Source organism: Scomber japonicus, chromosome 2, assembly GCF_027409825.1.
Source record: "Scomber japonicus isolate fScoJap1 chromosome 2, fScoJap1.pri, whole genome shotgun sequence".
In the NCBI taxonomy this organism is placed as follows: Eukaryota; Metazoa; Chordata; class Actinopteri; order Scombriformes; family Scombridae; genus Scomber; species Scomber japonicus.
Window position 1 is genome coordinate 27,615,618 of NC_070579.1, and position 18,862 is coordinate 27,634,479.

The following is an 18,862-nucleotide window of genomic DNA, read 5'->3' on the forward strand; positions in this document are numbered from 1 at the left end:
AAACTGCATGTCTAAACAGTGGTATTCTTGCTATCATAGCTTGTGTATTCTGTCCCCTGGCTGCAGGTCTGTCCCTGATAACGTGACAACTGAAGGAGGAGAACACAGAACTGCTTCATCATGAATTTTGTAATGAAAGCTGCGATGGGAGGTGAGTAGCCTGCCGTGCTAAAGGTTGATTTAACAGCACTGCAGTGTAAAGGATTTAAAGGGATGTTCAGCAGCAGCAGCAGTGGTACAGTACTAGTACTGGCCTGGTAGTTAAGGGGACATTGGGCTGCGATAATCCCTCATGCGACAAACTACTGACTTCCAACATCAGCTGCGCATTCCCTCTCTCCTTCTTTCTGCATCTAGCTTTTAAAAACCCCTCAGGGTAGGGCATGACTTATTAAAAAATTATATCCTGTTGGCCAAGTCCTTTACAATGCCAGACTGTGCCCACTTGGTGATGAGCATTACACAAACCTTTAAGTGAATTGTTCTGAATTTCTGCTTTTGTAGAAAAAAAGTGTCTTTGCTTGGCCAGTGAATACAGGACAATAGCAACAGGAGCTGTAGTCATACCTGTCAAGCGAAAACCTTGTATCTCCACAATGTCACCTTTCCGGGACAGCAGCCGTCTTATTTTTAGCTTGATCTACATGCATTTTTCAGCTCACGTAGTGGAATTCAAAATAGGTTACAAGTGCAAGGTTGGTTGAATTTTCATCTCATAATGATGTGACAACCTAGAGATCCCAAAAATATGAGTAATGAGGTTTTCTTTTGACTTTAAAGAACAGGCAGTTGGCTTTTTAAGCCAACTGTTGGCGTCTTTTGAGTCAAGAGAGATAGAGAAAGCTTATTTTGCCAAGAACTATGACTTAACATTTTTTCCATGAGACTTTTGTCCATTAAAGCCTTCAGGTATTATCCTGTAGAATATTATCCAAGCTATTATTTGCCCCCTAATTAGTCCTCATTGTAGCCTTGTAATTCATCCTCCTTTTCAGCTATATCTTCAAAGGGAATGGCAAGAAAGTGGCACCAGTAGTTGTAATGCAGCCGCTGCACACATACTGGTCAGTCGTGCATGATGCTGAGCTGCTGTTGTCGTCTGGGTTACAGAGGTGTCATGCAGTTACAGTTGGGATGTGGAGTTGAAGCAGAGCCCCTGCTCCTCATTGGGATGCAGAGGATGCCAGCGCTGCCTCACTCTGCATAGCTGCCGCGCTTCGAGTCTGCGCTATGAATTCTTAAATCAACTGCATTGCATTGGATACTGGCTTTACTCTGCGGGCAGCACTCCGCCTGCAGACTTTGAGAATAGATTTGACAGTGTGGGTGGGTGGGTGTATGTGTGTGTGTGTGTGTGTGTGTGTGTGTGCGTGCGTGTGCGTGTGCGTGTGTGTGTGTGCGTGCATGCGTGCGTGTATGTGTGTGTATTTGTATTCTCGTGCTGAGGAGATGTTTTATAGATACGGTATAGGACAGAGTATGTGTTTACTGCATCTCCAGGCAAGATGAATTATGGAGGCTGCAGAAGGGCTACTTTAGGATATAGAGATTTGTGTGCATGAGGGAAAAGTAAGCGAGGGGATAGAGGCAAGAAAGAAAAAGTTTAGTAGTGATTGTGTTTCTTAAAATCAGCCGGTATGCCTATCAGACTGGTTATTCTGCTGTCAGTGCATTTCAACCGTAGTTTGAGCTGCCGTTGGCTCTGGCCCAGGTTTACTGAATGAAACACGGTGGCCTCTTTCCACAGAAATGTCTGCAGATATGCTGACAGTGCACTGGAGCCCTATAACTCCCTGCGGGGGGGGAAAAAAATCAGATAATGAAACAAACCAATTAGCCAGATAATCAATCAGCTAAGCTATAAATCTTACAGTCACCGCCTTTGAGTCAATAAATCAATATTAGTGAAATATTTTTTAATCAGTTATATTGTATTATGGGTAAGTGGTCTGAGCTGCACACCATGTAATCATTACATCGCAGGTTTGATTCTGGCTAGGGACCTGTCATGCTTGACTTCCCCTTCCCATATTTCCTGTCTGGCTTTTCTATCAAATTATTGCTAAAAAAGCTCATCATAATGTATGGTTCCCTTGTCTCAAATTGGCAAAGCTCTTCTGGAGCTTTCAGTTTTATCACTTGATATATCACTGTAGATGATTTTTTTCTAAGCACTTCAGGGACTTCTCATAAGTTCATCTGCTGATGAAACAGCTTCAGAACAACTACTAAATGGACCTTGTCTTAACTGACTCCAAGGTCAATAATTAAAGAAATAGTTCAACATTTTGAGAGCTAGGCTTATCTGCTTTCTTGCCCAGAGTTAGATGAGAAGAATGATTACATTCTCATGTGAGAGAGCCGTAACAATCTTCTCATGTAACTTGAGGCAAGGAGGAGAAATTAGCATATTTTCAGAAAATGTTGAACTATTCCTTTAATCTTTTAACCTCAAAACATGGTTTGAAAATGTACATCTTCACACTGCTCAAAAAATAATGAATATGATTTGAACCTATGTTACAGAGAGAAATGTAATAAATAAAGCTACTGAATCAGTACAAACAAAAGTCTTACAAAATATCTGAGAAGCTATGAACAGATGTTGGTGCACAGAGCAGCTTGGGGCCACGCTCCTGTGTTACATGTGGTACTCTTTAAAAACAGACAGTTCGTATGACCTATTGTTACCTTGCTATTTTGCATCACGTGATTGTTTTGTTCCAGTTTGGATTTTCCACACTGTCAGTTGCAAATACTTTATTGAGTACATTAGGTGATGAGTGTATGGATGTGAAAGAGAAGATTCTGCCAGTACATTATTGAATCCTCCAAGGCTTCTTTTGTTACAGATACCTGCAGGAAAAACAGAGTGATGTTGAACTGTGATGATTAAGCAGGACTCAGGTCCAGAGCCATACATCTGCAGAGACAGGGGAGTTTGTTGGGTTTACTCCTCTGCAGTAGTTAATTCCATAATTTTGTTGTATTGTGATATGGGTAATGTTGTGTTGTCATGACAACAAAACAAAGTAACCGGCAGGCAGATGCATGTAAATAAATGCATTTAAAAATGATTTTAAAGAATCAAGTCAAAAATAATAAATAAAAATCAGCAACAACATCAATATCAATAATATGGATAATAATAATAATAATAATAATGATAATAATAATAAACTTTATTTGTATAGCACCTTTCATACATTAAATTCAGTTTATTATACTTCCCATAAATTACACAAAACAGTCATCTTGTTGTTAAAAGCAATAAAACTGACTAAATAAATAAATTAATTATTTCAGTGAGATTCTAAAATTTAACAAGTCTCAGAGCAAGATTAAAAAGGTAGATCATAAGATGTTTTTTAAAGATGAACTATGCAGGATTTGACAATGGGTGTTTATAAACACACCAATCAAAGTTGGTCCCTCCTCACAAAGAGAGAGAGAGTGTGTGTGTGTGTGTGTGTGTGTGTGTGTGTGAGAGAGAGAGAGAGAGAGAGAGAGAGAGAGCAGCAGCAGTAGTTGAGTGAGCTAGAAAGTGAAATAAGAGAGTGAGTGGCGCTGGCGAGAACAAAACTGTGGATCAGAAAAATAAAAGTCTATCTTCTGATTGTTTCATGGTGAATACGTTCTAAATCACAAAAAAAAAACACACCCACAATTCCGCACATCCCTGCGGGAAGGTGCCGCATTGCCGGATTTTGTGTGAATGCAGAGCTTCATCCTGTCCACTGTGGCCTCTCTGATCTGTGTGTGTGTAGCGCAGCCCCACCCTTGGTCAAACAGACACACAGACCTGCAGCTCTTTATGCATCCATGACACATAGATAGAGAGCAGAGTGGAGCAGAGAAACAGTGACAGTGATGTAACATGTCACTACGCTATTCACTGTTATTAGCTGGGAGCTACACCCCCACTGCCCAAAGGTTGACACACAGAAGCATTACACATCAAAATAACAACACAATTATAAGAAATAAAGGAAATATAGAAAATATAGAAAATACAGGCAGTCTTTGTAGATAAATACACCACCACACACTTCTAGTGGGTCCTAAGTGAGTTAGTTTTGTAATGAGTCTATGTATATCTTTTAGGAAAATTGTGCATAGTGTGTGCATATACCTTTAAATAAATCTGGTCATAACTGTTTCATTGCAAACTCATGATCCTGCTGGTGGTCATTGACAAGGTATCTGTGGGTGCGATAAATGGCAAAATGGCTCACATATGGTCTTCACATATATGCACGTTATATATTATTATAGGTCAGTGGGCATGGAGGAAGTCAGTCCAATTACAACATATGTTGTGTTAATTTGCCCTTGGTTAAGCCTGGTACAAAACAGGCATCACAAGTCACATGATGCCCAGACACTTTTACCACACAGAGCCATTACAAAAGCCATATGGCCTAATACACATTTAAAACAACAGAGATTTGTATAACGATATTATTTTTGTGCCATTCATGTGTGCAGTACATAGTGTCTCACTCAATGTCAGCCCAAAATGGGAATTATTTCTTAGATCCTATTAAATCTACGGAATTTGACATTCCTTTCTTTGAATTGTCTTGATGAACCTGTCATATTGTATATCAAGGAATCTAAGAATTCAAAATGGTTGGATAGAAGAGCTCCTGGTGTTTTTCATAGCTGCCATTTGTGTTTGGAATGTAAAAAGATTTTTTTGTGCACAAAGCTTTTTGTGAGTGACCCCTAGCACTTTTATGCATTTAACATTTTGATCAAAAGGCTAATTTTGTCCCTAAAGATATGATATTTAGGTATCACTTTATTTTACAGGTTCTTTACACTAATACCATGGGAATTTTCTAATTGGCACATTTGTAACAGTTAGGACATTTTACAGCCTGCCATTTGGTACAAACTATATACCTATATAAGACAAAACAGAAGAACATTGGTTTAGTTGGTAAGTGCTGATACTTATACTGTATTTAGGCTCCTGCATAATTATTAATACAAAACTTAAAATCTCTGTAATAGTCAAGTGTATTACCAAATTACCCTTTCAAAGAAATGTCCTACAAATACACTGTTACACATCAGCTACTTTTAAGAATCATATTTTAAAAACCTAATATGTGAGTATAGCATTTGATATATTTTACAATATAATGAGTAGGCACTTCCAACTAAATCAACGTTACATTGTTGTTTCGGTTTTTTCTTTCCATTTGTATTAAAGTGCACCACCCTGTCTGTAAAATGTCCTATAAATTAGCCATTAAATACCTGCAAATCACTGGAAAATCTGTATACAATTAAATAAAGCATTACTGATATTTATAATCATTTTCTCCCTGTGATTCAGTTTCTGCCAGTGTGTGAAAAAGACATGCAATAACGATGCACCTTGCTATCTTCATTAACAATTCAACTCTTGGTTTGAACAACATGCATGGCTAATTGGCCTTTTGTAATCAATTCTATCTAGCCAACAAAAACAGAGGGATTTAAACTATTTACTGCTGATGCAACTAACAACTCTTTCATGTAAACACAAACTAACACTGAACAATGTTAACTTGTAGATTAAGCAGTTTTTGTAATTTAAATAATACAGTCTAATATCATCGGTTCCCTAGATTGCAGTCTGTGAGTTACCAGTGTATGCAGGTTTGTAAAAATGATCAACCTGGGGAAAACAATGATTTAGAGGTGCTTCCTCCTACACTTCAGGATTATTAACCAATCAAGCACTGTTGTTACTTGGGAGCTATGAAACAGGCTCCTACACACACAACCTTTAATCCAGGAACCATTGTGATTTCCTCGTGCATCGATTGCTTGCGCTCCTGAGTGCTTCAGTGCTGAGTGCTGACTTGGCACTTCCCAACTCCTAAAAGTTGAAGTTGATGGACATTAGTCCCAAGTTATGAAGGTCAATCAAACCCTGCAGTCCTCAGGCAGTAGTCAAACTGTATCATCAAAAAATAGTTTAATAGTAAAACACTAATAGCTAAACACTAAACTAATGTACATAATCTGTACAGGCTCTGCTAGAGGGATATAGAGGTAGGAGATCGATTTTGGGACATATTTGTTATCACAGGATAAAAGCCATATCTGTTTCTGCTTGCATTTACACATCATCTTAAATTTTGGAAGCTATGTGTCCAGTCCAGACGGCCAGATGACTATTGCAATGCCTGAAGCAAAGGTGTTTAAAGAAAATTAAATATTAATTTTGAGTAATGCTAGCATCAAGACTTGTTCCGCTGTGAGATTAAGGCCAATCAATCATGTTTCTTTCATCTTCATTATGGTGATTATATTCATGCATCACATTTAATGCCACAATAATGCTGTAAGTATATATCCAAGCTCCATAGTCAAGTTAAGTCTTTTTGTATTTTGTATTTTCAGAAGCAAGTGAAGTGATCTAAGTACATGAGTAACATGTCCCAGTGAGTCCGCTGGCTGCAACTTTTTGGATGAGCTGGAGCTGACCCACAGTCTTTTTGGGAAGTCCGGCAAAAAGGGCATTTTAGTTAGATCAATGTATGAACCAGTTTTTCAGTGTCTGACTGAGACAAGATAGATTGAACTTTAAATGCTGTCCTAGTTATACTTGTAATTGTGACTTAAGTTCCAAATCTAAGATAACAAGATTTTTAACCTGGTCACTGGGTTTCAGAGACAGCGAGATAAGTCCAGAGTGAATCTCCTGTCTCTGACCTCTAGTGCCTACCACAACGATTTCAGTCTGGTCTTTGTTTAACTCTAGGAGGTTTTGCGTCATCTAGTGTTTAATGTCACTGATATAGCTGACAAGGTCATTTGAAGCACTGAATAATGATTATAGAGAGGAGACATTACTTACGTTAGCTTGCTAAATCAAGATGCAGATAAGGATATATAACACTGTGTGATCTCTCTCGGCCACCACCAGAAGCAGTAAAATGTATGCGCTCTCTGGGCGGACAATTTATAGTTTCTTAGTACCACTTACTGTGCTGTGGATACTTAAATGAGCTTTTAATGTTACAATGTTGCATGTTCATATGGACCATATTAAAGTAAACTGCTCCGCTCTCCCAACATAATGGGGTTTATCCATTGTTTTGGGGGTAGTCATGCCGAGCTGTGACTCAAATCAAGCTGGCATATGTAAGGCAAAGTAAAATAAGTAGTTTACCTGATAGAGGTGTGTTGGTGGTCAGCAGCCCGTCATCAAACATCATCATCACTGTGGTTGTTTCTACTTGTGCTATTCCTCCCTGCATTATTTCTAACTGACTTTACAAAGAGCTCCAAATATGTCCATATCCTGTTGTCTTCACCAGCTTTTAGCACTGTTATCTAAGCTCTGCTAATTCTGTAACACCTTTAATTTCTCGTAAATTCTTCAAGATAAAAGTCTCCCATTATTTTGTTATTTAAAATGTTTTAATATGAAGCAGTTAAGCAGGAAATGTTGGATGTGCTTTGGTGGTAACTTAACACAAGTCTGATACAGCTGCACCTTAGCAGGCTTCTTAAAAGCTGACCAATCATAATAGAGTGTGCTCATTAGGAGGGGGGCCTTAAAGAGACAGGAGCTAAGACTGCCTGTTAGAGACAGAGACTGAACTGGGCGACTGCATAAAGCACCAGTCGCTTTGCATGTGAATAATTCAATGCTACCCTTGTGGAGTCCAAAAATGAAAACATAGAGCTGGAAATCAGAATAATAGATCACCTTTAAAATATTTTATGACGGTGACCTGACTAAAGCTTTGTGACAGATTCAAAGGAAAAGCAAAATATATTTAATTTTTAATCCTTTCGGAGGCTACACTGATAAGAGAACCTCACCACACAAACCTGTACCAATGTTTATTTTTTTTATTTAGCTAAATGATGTAAAAATTAGGTGCTTTTAAAAAGAGTATTTGAAAAGCTTGTCACTGTTGCAACTTGCAGATGAAAGACAGAAAAAAACAAGTGAAATAGAATAGACTCCACCATGCTGAATGTTTAATGTTGTCCTTCATTTTAATAACAATAACTGCTCACAATTTAAAAAATCAGTGTACCTCATTGAATGGAAGTCATTTCACTAATTTTTATGCAAGGTAACATGAGGCTAGGCATTGCTGTGTGTCACCCTGACACAATGAAGGACACATTACATTTCATAACGAGAATTATTCAAAGTCTATAAGATTGATGCATCATTTATAAATAACTGTTAGTACAGAACATGTCCGTTAATGGCTATAAGTATTAATGCAACAAATGTCCCAACTCATTTTTAGGGTACCTGCTTTTTAATTGGGTTATGTTGTAAGTGTAATTGTAAGTTGAATATAGCATACTACTGTTTTTGCTAAAAACATTTATATATAAATGTTATGGTATAACCACAGTTTTTTTCTGGTATTCAACAGCTATAACATATCTCATATATCTCATGTTTAACAAAAAAATATTTAATTTTTAATCTAACCTTTGATATACAGTATATGATCTTATGTCGACCAGTAACAAAGGGTTGACAAGCACAATATTTATGCCCACTAACAGATGGGATATTCAGTGTAAGGCAGTGTGATTTGAGGTGAAATGAAAACAGGAGACACCTTGAGATGTTTTTCCCCCACCTCGTCTCCTCGAAGTACAGATAATCACATTTAGCAGCACTCTAATATGATTGGCTGGAGGAATCAGATCTCCATTGCTTGATTGGTCTAGAGGGTTGCCACTGACACACACACACACACACACGCACACAGACATGCACACTTCCCCATCTTCTCCTTGTGTGTGTTCTCTGGCATGACATATTCAATTCATCAAATTGACCTTCAGCTCCTTCCAGAGTGCACAGGGTGTGTGTGTGTGTATGTGTATATATACATGTGTGTTTGACATTATATCTAGATGCTATAAACTCTATAAAATACTGCATCCAACCATCAAAGTCAATAATATTGAGAGAGAGAGAGAGAGAGAGAGAGGGAGAAAGAGAGGGAGAGAGAGAGAGAGAGAGAGAGAGAGAGAGAGAGAGAGAGAGAGAGAGAGAGAGAGAGACAAATCACTATTTCCTTGAACATGTTTAGGAGCACTGTACTGAAACTATGTAGAACGGGAAAATATATTTAACTAAACACACATTCATTGAACATACATATGAATTCTAAGTAAGTCATTAATTTGTCCTTGATTGGTAAGACACAATACTAAAGTTTAAGGGCCCTCCAGCATCCCGCAGAAGCTGCAAAATCTCACAGTAGTTAAATGTTGGATGGATCAAACAACATACTAACAATTTTGCTACAGGATTCATAGACCCTCATAAACTGTGTGGCTAAAATGTAAAGTTTGTTGTAAGCATGATGTTAAGACATCTAGGAGAACTGAATGTGTGATGATCTGCCATGGCGAAATTTAGTAGAAATATGGAGCTACACGATCATCAGGAACTAGGAATATATTTAATGTCATGGTTATGATGCTCTACAACAAGATGTAACACAAAATATCCAACAGACGTCCATCCTTAAACCCCACCACTAGCAGTGCAAATATGAACAAGACTATATTAAATGACTCATAGGGCCTGATTTACTAAAGGGCTGCGTGGGTAAAAATGTGAGCAAACTTGACATCACACACAAAAAAATGTGCAAGCTGACCTACTAACGCAGCACACTGAGGTTTGCGTCTTTCAACTGTGCAAGATAGTACATGCTGTCCATTTAGTACGTTTGCCTTAATGAATATGCAATGTGGGGCGTTTTAACCCCAGTGTGCAAAATAGAGGGAGGAGAAAATGCAAATATGTTATTTAGCACACACATGATGTGATTTACCAAACTCAAAGGTAATCTTTCTGACGGTAACTGCGTCTATAAACTGCTCTTTGATGAGCAGGTATTAACTGGCTGTGCACTGCACACAGATGACTACTGTCACTGTGGAGAGGAGGAGACGGAGGCATAATGACAGTAAACGCACAGGACCGATTTTTTCCACCAGTGTTAATATTTTTGGAGTGGATTATTTGGTAATATTAGTTTTTGTTATAACTCAATATATTTGTTAACCTCTTCCACTAGCACCTGATCACATTTCATTTCTGCTCGTCCAAACTCTCCATTAAGACATGCAAAACCCTCGTTTAAATACTGCTGTCTCCATCCTGTTGCACCTGTTTTCATTTACAGTTTTCAGTTATTCTTAGTAGATCACCGCAAAACTCACGCAAACAAAACCCGCAATCTATTGCACTGTGCACGCAATCTAATACCCGCTATTTGGGATCTTAGTAAATCAGGCCCTTACTGTATTAAGCTGCACATTGCAACACTATCATCTTACAGTCACAAAATAAGCAAAGACATGCAGCCCACTCCACAAACTGAGACAGGAGTGCTGTATACCTCATTAGAGCAATGACAAGTGTTGATGGCTGCGAGGTCATTATGCATATTAAAGTGATGGCAGAGCCTGAAACACAAAGCCACTCCTCCAAGCTGAAGCTCCCTCCCCTGAACACTCTGTGGACATTTGACACACGCTGTAACTTGTTATTGAGGTGTCAGCGCAAAGTCGTTGACAACAAGAACAAGAAACGTCCGGCTGGTTAGATGACAGTGACATATATTGAACAACTTATTGCCTCCATGAAGCAGGCTTTTTCAAAAATAGGGTGTCCTGACAGATATAACACCATGACAAAATGCTGAGACTTTTCTTTGACCAAATGCCAGCAACCATATTCTGCAGCAGCAGTGAATCACAACCTTTTATCCTTTAGGGTGAAACAGAAATGCATGATTACTTCCACCCTGTTAGTTATCTTAATTACACACACGCACACACATGTGCACACACTCATTCACACACACACACACACACACACACACACACACACACACACACACACACACACACACACACACACACACACACACACACACACACACACACACACACACATACACACACACACACACACACACATATCTTCTCCATGTCAGTGGTAAAATCATGCCACATGCCACACTTGGCAATCAAAAGACTGACAATACAGTTTTAACAAATTCAAATCTAAGACCAAGCTTATCCATGATGAAACTGCAGTTTGTAGGTGATAATATCATCTGTGTCCAGTCAAAATCAGATTTGTTGAAGGGATCGATTTATCCACGTCAGATCCAAATTCTTTCAAATCATTAAATCACATTAAGTTTAGCTTTCAACTTTTGCAGATACTTGCCTTTATAGACTACATAGATATAATATAATACTTAAAATATTCAATTTAGTTATTAAACTTACACAACAGCTATTAACTATTGAGAGTCAAAGGCTACAGAGCAGGTGGCAGTAAAACCTACATACACACCCTTACGTTTCCTTTCAGTTAGACAACCTTCATGAATAGTGGGTCAAGAGATCGAGCTTGCATTGGTGAACTTAAGCCCCAGTGTGAAATAAAGCTGTCTCATTCTGAGTCCTGCTTGATACATTCTGCAAAGCTGCTCCACCTGAGGGAAATTATAACTCAAAGCATAACTGCCACCAATTAGTGAATAAAGAAGCAGCGGAACAACAGTGAGCATGCTTTCTCCTTTTTTACCACGTTTCTCCCCGACCACTGAAAAAACAAACTGTGATGAGAGAACAGTTTTTGTCCCGAAGGCCAAATCGAGATCTTTATACTCATCCGCTTTCCCACTACACTTTGGATTTAGAGAGGGATTTTCCTGAGAACCTTGAGTAGGAAAAGAAAAGATAAGTACTATTTATCTGATACTGTCAAAGGTTCAAGCACTGGGAGAGTTAGCTAAGGTTAGTCTCTTTTCCCGCTTTGCTTAAAGACTTTGGATTTAACTAAAGATTTAGCAGAGAATTTTTAGAAGGAAGGAAGAAGGATTAGATAGATGACACCTTTTATCTATACTGAATAAATTTTAAGTATCAAGAAAAAGGATCATAGCATAACTTTGCCTTTGCCAGAAAACTTGGAATGAGATCAACATTTAAAAAATATCCCTGCATTGGCTTTGCATGATGACAAACTGCTCTGTGCTCTACAAAGTGCCTCTTTGTCTTCATTGATGGTGACTCATCTAATGTAATGTGGATTATATGGAATTGATGATAGCAGGCTAAAGGCTAACCTGTCAACTTTCCATTAAGCTTTCATTAGCTTATATATTGAATGTTGCACAGACTATTGCAAAAACAAAGAATAAAGAGTAAAAGTGTAAAGACACTTTAATCAAAACAATCGAATATAAGTCAAAGAACCTAATAGAATAATTCTTGTTTGACAGGACATTGATGTATCTCTTGTAAATGGCACACAAAGCAAGAGCCAGGATCATAGCTCAATATAACAGGGTTTTGTCTCCCACAATCATCTTTTGTTTCTCTTTTTTTAACATCCAAGCAAAGACAATTTAAATATGATTATAAGGTTTCGTGAAACCTGACCGAGTTTATTTGGTTTAGCTTAGCGTTGTCAAATGAAGAGGTACTAGAGGGCTTTCTTTGTGTCGTCGTAAGGCAATCATTTGACAATGAGGCAAAGCTGCTCTACTTAGAGGATTCAATAGCAGTGTTTACATGAGCGCTAATACAGATATTCAGGTACTGGGCTCATATGCTGATTCTGAATACTGTTTGCCGTAACCAAGATAAGCTCTTAAACTTGCTCTGAGAAATCTAGATAAGTGTGGGATATTCTGATATTAGCAAGGATACTACCGCATGTAAACATGTCATCAAGTTAAACTCATTGTTTTGATGGTATGATATGTGCATCACTGCTCATTTGCAAATAGAGATTCTTAATGGTTCCAGTTTAATTTCCTGTTGCAGTGTTTGCTAATAACAGTGGCTGATGCAAGCTGTTTCCTTGCACTGAAATTAGGATGAAATGGCGTCTGTAGAGTATGTACAGTATGGATGCAGGGCTAGTGGTGATTAAAGTTGCACATAAACAGTATGCAGTAACAAATTAACCGAAATATGAATAATTCACTTGAGCATGCATGTGAATGTTGTCAATAATGCAAAGTCACACCCAATATTTAGCATTCATAATGTACATCCATACGTGCTTCAACACAGACACACAAATACATTTGAACACACACTGTTCTGTAATTTGCACATGTATTCAAACACATGAAGAGTAATTGCTCAACCACATAACTACTCATGCGTGTATGCCTAAAATAGAACTAAGTCATTATTTATATCCTCATGTTCATATAGGGACACTCTCCATATATGTACTCAGGTCCATTTCTCCCCCTCCTCTTCACTATCTTCTAAGAAGCAAAGTTAGTGTATCCTAGCTGGGCAGATATTGCTATGTCAGCAGTCTCTGTGGTGTTAATCAACTGCTGATACAGCAACACCTTAGTTTACTGTAATTTCTCTTTTTCACCCTATGTAGCCTATTTCTGTATAATCTGTCTCTTTCTTGCTGCTTTCACTTAAATCTAAGCAGTATATTCATGTAATTGATCTATTGTTTTTAAATTGAGTTTCCATGCTGCATATGAAGCTACCAACTGCAGCTGGTTTATAGATGCTAGTGACTTTTTTAACCTTCAAAACAGAGCCAGGCTGTTTCCTTTTACTTGTTTCCAGTCCTCATGCTAAGCTAAGCCAATCAGCTACTGTTTCCAGCTTTTTATTTATGACCAAACATAAAAAACCGCCATTGATCTTCTCATTTTAACTACCAGCAAGGAAATGAACTAACACATTTCCCAAAATATCCAATATTCCTTTAAAGATTTGTTCATGAGTATTAATAATTTGATTTGACAGATTTTGTTCTCTGCAGGTCTTTTATAGAAAAACACATAGAATTGAACGCAGCTGTAAATACCCATTTTATACATTTAAATGAGATTAAGATGATTAACTATTTGCTTAGAAATATGTTAATCCCCAGTATGTATCATTAAAATCTTCAAAATTGAAAATGTGTAGCTATAGAAATCACTGAAAAGCCTCTCAGTAGCTTTTTATAGACTGTGGTTTTATTATTTCCCTTATTTTTCTCCTTTGTTGCTCATGCACTCATCCCTTCCCACTTCATCCTTTCAGGCTGTCCTCTGTCTCTCCTGTCTTTTAGCTCATCTTTTGCTGAGGTTCGTTTTTTTTCATTATGCTGATGTTTCAAAAATACTAACAATACCGGGGGCAGCTGCAGAGTACATTGTCTTCCTTTCATTCTCTCCTCAGATGCCCCTTGCCTGCCTCTCATCCTTCTCCCTTTCTTTTCCTGCCCTTCATTCTTCTCGTCTTTCATCGCTCTTTCCTTTACACCTAATTTCTTTTCCCACTTCACTTTCCCCCCTTCAATTTGTCAATTTTTTCATCCCCTCTATCTTTTTCGCTGTCACGCTCTCTCCCTCTCTCTCTGGTCCCACAGAAACTGCTGGGTAATCCCACTAACTGGAACAGCTCAGCTAATTGGATTCAATAGTTTCTGACAGATTCTCTCCCTCTCCTCACGCTCTCCTTGTTTTCTAAATACGTCTTGTTTTGTCACGATATTCAGCAGTATACTGACTCCCTATCTCCTCTGTTTTTCTCTCTTCTTTATGTTTTTTTCCCTGCTCTTTCCTTCTTATCTATTCTAGTCTTTCCCCAAAATCCTTTAGCCCACAGTACCTTTTCTCTTGGTCTTTCTCTTCTCTGTTTAATGCTTGATGACAGGTTTTCCCCTTTTCTCTTGTTCTTATTTTCAACACTCAGCATTTTTGTGCTTCAGCATCATGAGGCATTATTTTATGGGTCGTATATTTCCTACGGGGACAGTAAAAAGGTTTGTGTAAGACATACTCCTGGGCTTGTGCCTTGTGGTAAAATAGGCAAAACTCATATTCATGCTTACTGTGCTTAAATTATATGCTGATAGTTGGATGCATAGTTCCTTGATATCAGGGAAGTGGGGATGGTTAAGCTATTCTTACTGCTAAAGGGCCACCAAACGTGGTTGTTGTTCTGCAAATTGGGGATTTTTATGACTTGAGAAGGATTTCATATTGTCCAATTACACACAAATTATGCATGATTATTTTGAGGCTGCATGGAGTAGAGTCATTATTCTTAGAGGTGGTCAAAAAAACTGGAATGAGACTTAACCCTTTATATAGGAAGATGCAATTGGCATGAGGGAATTTGGGCTTGTGACTTCAGTATTTTTAAAATCCTGGCCATGGAAGGCAGGTATGAGTGAAAGGAACAGCATTAAACCAGTTCATTTCCTGACCATGCTGGTGCTTAACTATGGAGTGTCTCTAATCTAATATGTAATATGACTACAGCTAAGACCACAACAGATAACGTAATTAGATGTAATACTGCAGTAGTATCAGGATTCAAACACCTCTCTGAACCGGTAATGTGACAAGCTGGAATATGTAAATCATTAAAAAAACGGTTGGTATGTTAGAACATAAGTCTTGTATGAAATAACCTTAAAAAAATGATCATATCGCTGGTGGTCTAATTGTTATTTCAAATGTTTCCCCACCATGACAGGAATATATCTCAACAGGAACAATGAAACTGGAAAAAAAGAGAGTAACTGAATTTTGACGCACAATAACAGCTACTGGTAGCTTTCTCCTGTTTTTTATGTCTCTCTAAGGCTTCACCTGAGGAGCTGTCTCTATTTTTGGCAGTCCCAGGAGTTAATTTACCTCTCTGCCTTCATTCTCTGTCACCATTTTTTTCTCTCACTGTCCAACAGACTAATCTCATAATTTGACATTTCAATCCTGTAGAGGCTTGCTAGAGCTGTCATTGTGTCTCATGTCTTATTTATTTGTCTGTCTATTTCTCTCTCTCTCCCTCTCTCTCTCGCCTTCTCTCCCTCTCTTTCTTTCGGTCTCAGGAGGCCCTCCTGATGTCGGCAAGATGCTGGGTGGGGAGGAGAAGGAGGAGGACCCTGACGCAGCGAAGAAGGAGGAAGAGCGACAGGAGGCGCTGAGGCAGCAGGAGGAGGAGAGGAAGGACAAATATGCCAAGATGGAGGCTGAGAGGGAAAGTATGAGACAAGGCATCAGGGATAAGGTATAGTGACAGTGACAAACTACACACTATAACTATCCAATCCAACACAAAGAGTCATCAGTTGTAAGAGAATATAAATGTTGATTTTGACCTCAAGTAAGTCTCTCATTGTCAAATAAACAAACACCAATAGAAAGAAAAGTGAAACGGAGTAAATTAATAATGAAATATGTAACAATGAATCCCATCAGAAAATATTAAGCCACAAGGAAACAAATAGGGCAATGGTCTGGATGCAATCCCTATTTACTATAGTGCTCTACATTTACCCACTGCTGTGTTATTTATAGTCAACTCAAAAATTCCCAGAATGGAGCAAAAGTAAACTAGACTGTAATTACATTGGTTATGTCAACACAGCAATATATCAGTAACAGCAAATGCTCTTACAGCTAGTAGCTCTGTAAGGCTGTACTTATAGATGCAGTGGTGTTATGAATCTAATCATATTTACTACAACTTTAAATACCATTTCTCTGTGTCTGTTTGGTTAGGTTTGTGTATGCAAAACTATTTTATAATGATTTTTGTTTAATTTAGTTGTCTTTACCTTATGTATAATTATTAGTTATCTTTTGTAAATATATTTCTGTCATGCCATCAATGTCATTTTCTCTTATCCAAAAACCAAATTAAAACAATTAAAATGAAAAAACAAACAAAAAAAGACAAAGACATGCTTGCAATGACAATATGGACATACTTGATGCATGTTCACCATTTTATTTTATCATGTAAGCATTTATCAATTTACACTAAACACAAAGCACAGCTAAGACTGATGAGAATATTGTTAATTTTCTAGTACTGGACAGATTCAAATTCTGACCTGATGATGGCACTAAATGACACATTCCCAAAGTGATTACAATTCATCCTGAGGGAGATGTGAATGTGTGTACCAAATTTCATGGCAATTCATCCAAAACTTGTTGAGATATTTTAGCCCAGACCAAAGTGGTGAACATCCATGGAGCCATATGCCGCTAGTATGGCAAAAGCATAAATATAAAAAAAAAAAAAAAATCCAGATCTGCTACCATAGATACACCGGCAAATGTGTTTTTGTTACTACTGAAGCTTTCAGCAGGAACATCTTGTTTGATGATTTTGGATGCTGTCCTCTGTTCCATTGTCAGCACAGCTTCTAAAGGCGTTACATCTCAGCTGCCAGCGCAACTCTTTTTTTAAACAGACCTGCGATGGAAATAGACTGTTATGACACTATTTTTTGTTTGCTTTCCATCTCATGTTTTACTTTTATGTTATTTTTAATCTTCTGAGATGATAATATAGATCAGTGAAGAATCAGGAAACAAGCTTACAGAAATAAGAGAAAACAAAAGCAGTTGCTGAACAAAATGTGGAGCCATAATTAATGAGAATCAATCTTTTTTAATTTAGACCACAACAAGTATATTCAGGGGTGTATTTTCTTTAGATTTAGTTCATTTTCTTTCAGTGTTTGCTTCAAGTTCCCTTCTGCACAAACGTCAGTGTGTGAGGCTGCTGTGATGTTAATGTCTGCAGTGTAACCACTTCACTGCAGAGGTAGTGTGAAAGACAGGCAGTCTGTGGGTGGGGCAGGTCTGAGGGGAATACTGTGAATCAGTGGGATGAAAAGCAGCACTACTCTAACAGCTCCTCCACGCCTCTATTCTTCTTAAGTTATCCCAGAGGAGGACAAAGAGTGATGAACAACTCCCAAAGTGCTTGTTTCCAAAAGGTTTCTGTCAGTTTCCTCCACACCTTTATCATGTTGTGCCAGATACTGCCATAAGTGTCCGTATGCATACTGAAGCAAAGATTATAAATCAAATAGTGTTGCAAAGTAGTTTTATTTTGATGTTGTTGGTCGGCTGACAAATATAGTGGTCAAACTGAAAAACCTGTTTACAAAATGACTGTGGTGATAATTCCATTTTTTAAATTAAGTTTAAGTCAAAGCTGATTTTTCCTCTGTGACCCAACAGTAATTTTTGACATGCACTGTCATGGTGTTAACTCTCGAGAGATTTACTCTGTTTTCAAGGTATTAAGGGATGGATAAAGTTCAATGGATAAGTGGCAGGTGTAATGTATGTGCATGAATACACATCAACTTGTCTTCATCCCATGTTTATGCTACAAGCAGACAACAACAATCCTGTTCTTAAAGATGTAGGAGTTGAGTTTCTGGCCGACTTTTATTCATCAATGGATGAACAATCAGTGGGGCACCATCTTCCAGCTGTCTTGTACAGCTATGAACATGCATTTCTGACCCACTAAATGGTCAGAGAGGTTTAAAGACATATTAGTGGATTTCAGATCACTTCCACTTTCCAACACAAAAAGGAATCAGCAGCGTTAATGGAAAATATCTTAATATTTGTGTTACTCTAGTATGAAGTTAAGTAATTATGGTGTTTTCCACTTTGAACTTTCAGAGCAAAAGGTACAATATGTGTTTCTGTGTTTCACCACCAGTATGGCTTGAAAAAGCGAGAGGAGGCTGAAGCCGAGGCAGCAGCTGCTGCAGAGGAGACTGTAGCTGGCAGCTTGACTCGACCCAAGAAAGCTGTGCCAGCCGGCTGTGGTGACGAAGAGGAAGAGGAAAGCATCATGGACACAGTGATGAAATACCTGCCAGGTCCGCTGCAAGACATGCTAAAGAAGTAGTCTAGCTTGCTGACTAATGCTAATGTTATTTAGCTTAGTTCATAGACTAAATTCACAAAGTTGACATAAAGCAGGTATTTTTTTCACATGCAAGTACATAAAATAAAGTTAAATCTAGTGTTTTGGT

The 18,862-nt window shown here is 38.1% G+C and overlaps 1 protein-coding gene across 1 annotated transcript; it reads left to right on the plus strand.

Annotated features, from left to right (window-relative positions):
- Positions 1–104: 104 nt before the first annotated feature.
- cplx2a (complexin 2a) lies at positions 105–18,735 on the plus strand. Its single transcript, XM_053335246.1, has 3 exons — positions 105–151; positions 15,896–16,074; positions 18,544–18,735. Exons 1-3 carry the CDS (start codon positions 121–123, stop codon positions 18,733–18,735), a joined length of 402 nt encoding a protein of 133 aa, XP_053191221.1. The 5' UTR covers positions 105–120.
- Positions 18,736–18,862: the final 127 nt, after the last annotated feature.

Excerpts from the sequence above, each read along its gene's own strand:
- cplx2a (XM_053335246.1), top strand. The coding sequence starts at position 121 with ATGAATTTTGTAATGAAAGCTGCGATGGGAG. Across the intron at positions 152-15,895 it reads AATGAAAGCTGCGATGGGAG|GAGGCCCTCCTGATGTCGGC; the intron begins GTGAGTAGCCTG and ends TTTCGGTCTCAG. Across the intron at positions 16,075-18,543 it reads GACAAGGCATCAGGGATAAG|TATGGCTTGAAAAAGCGAGA; the intron begins GTATAGTGACAG and ends TTTCACCACCAG.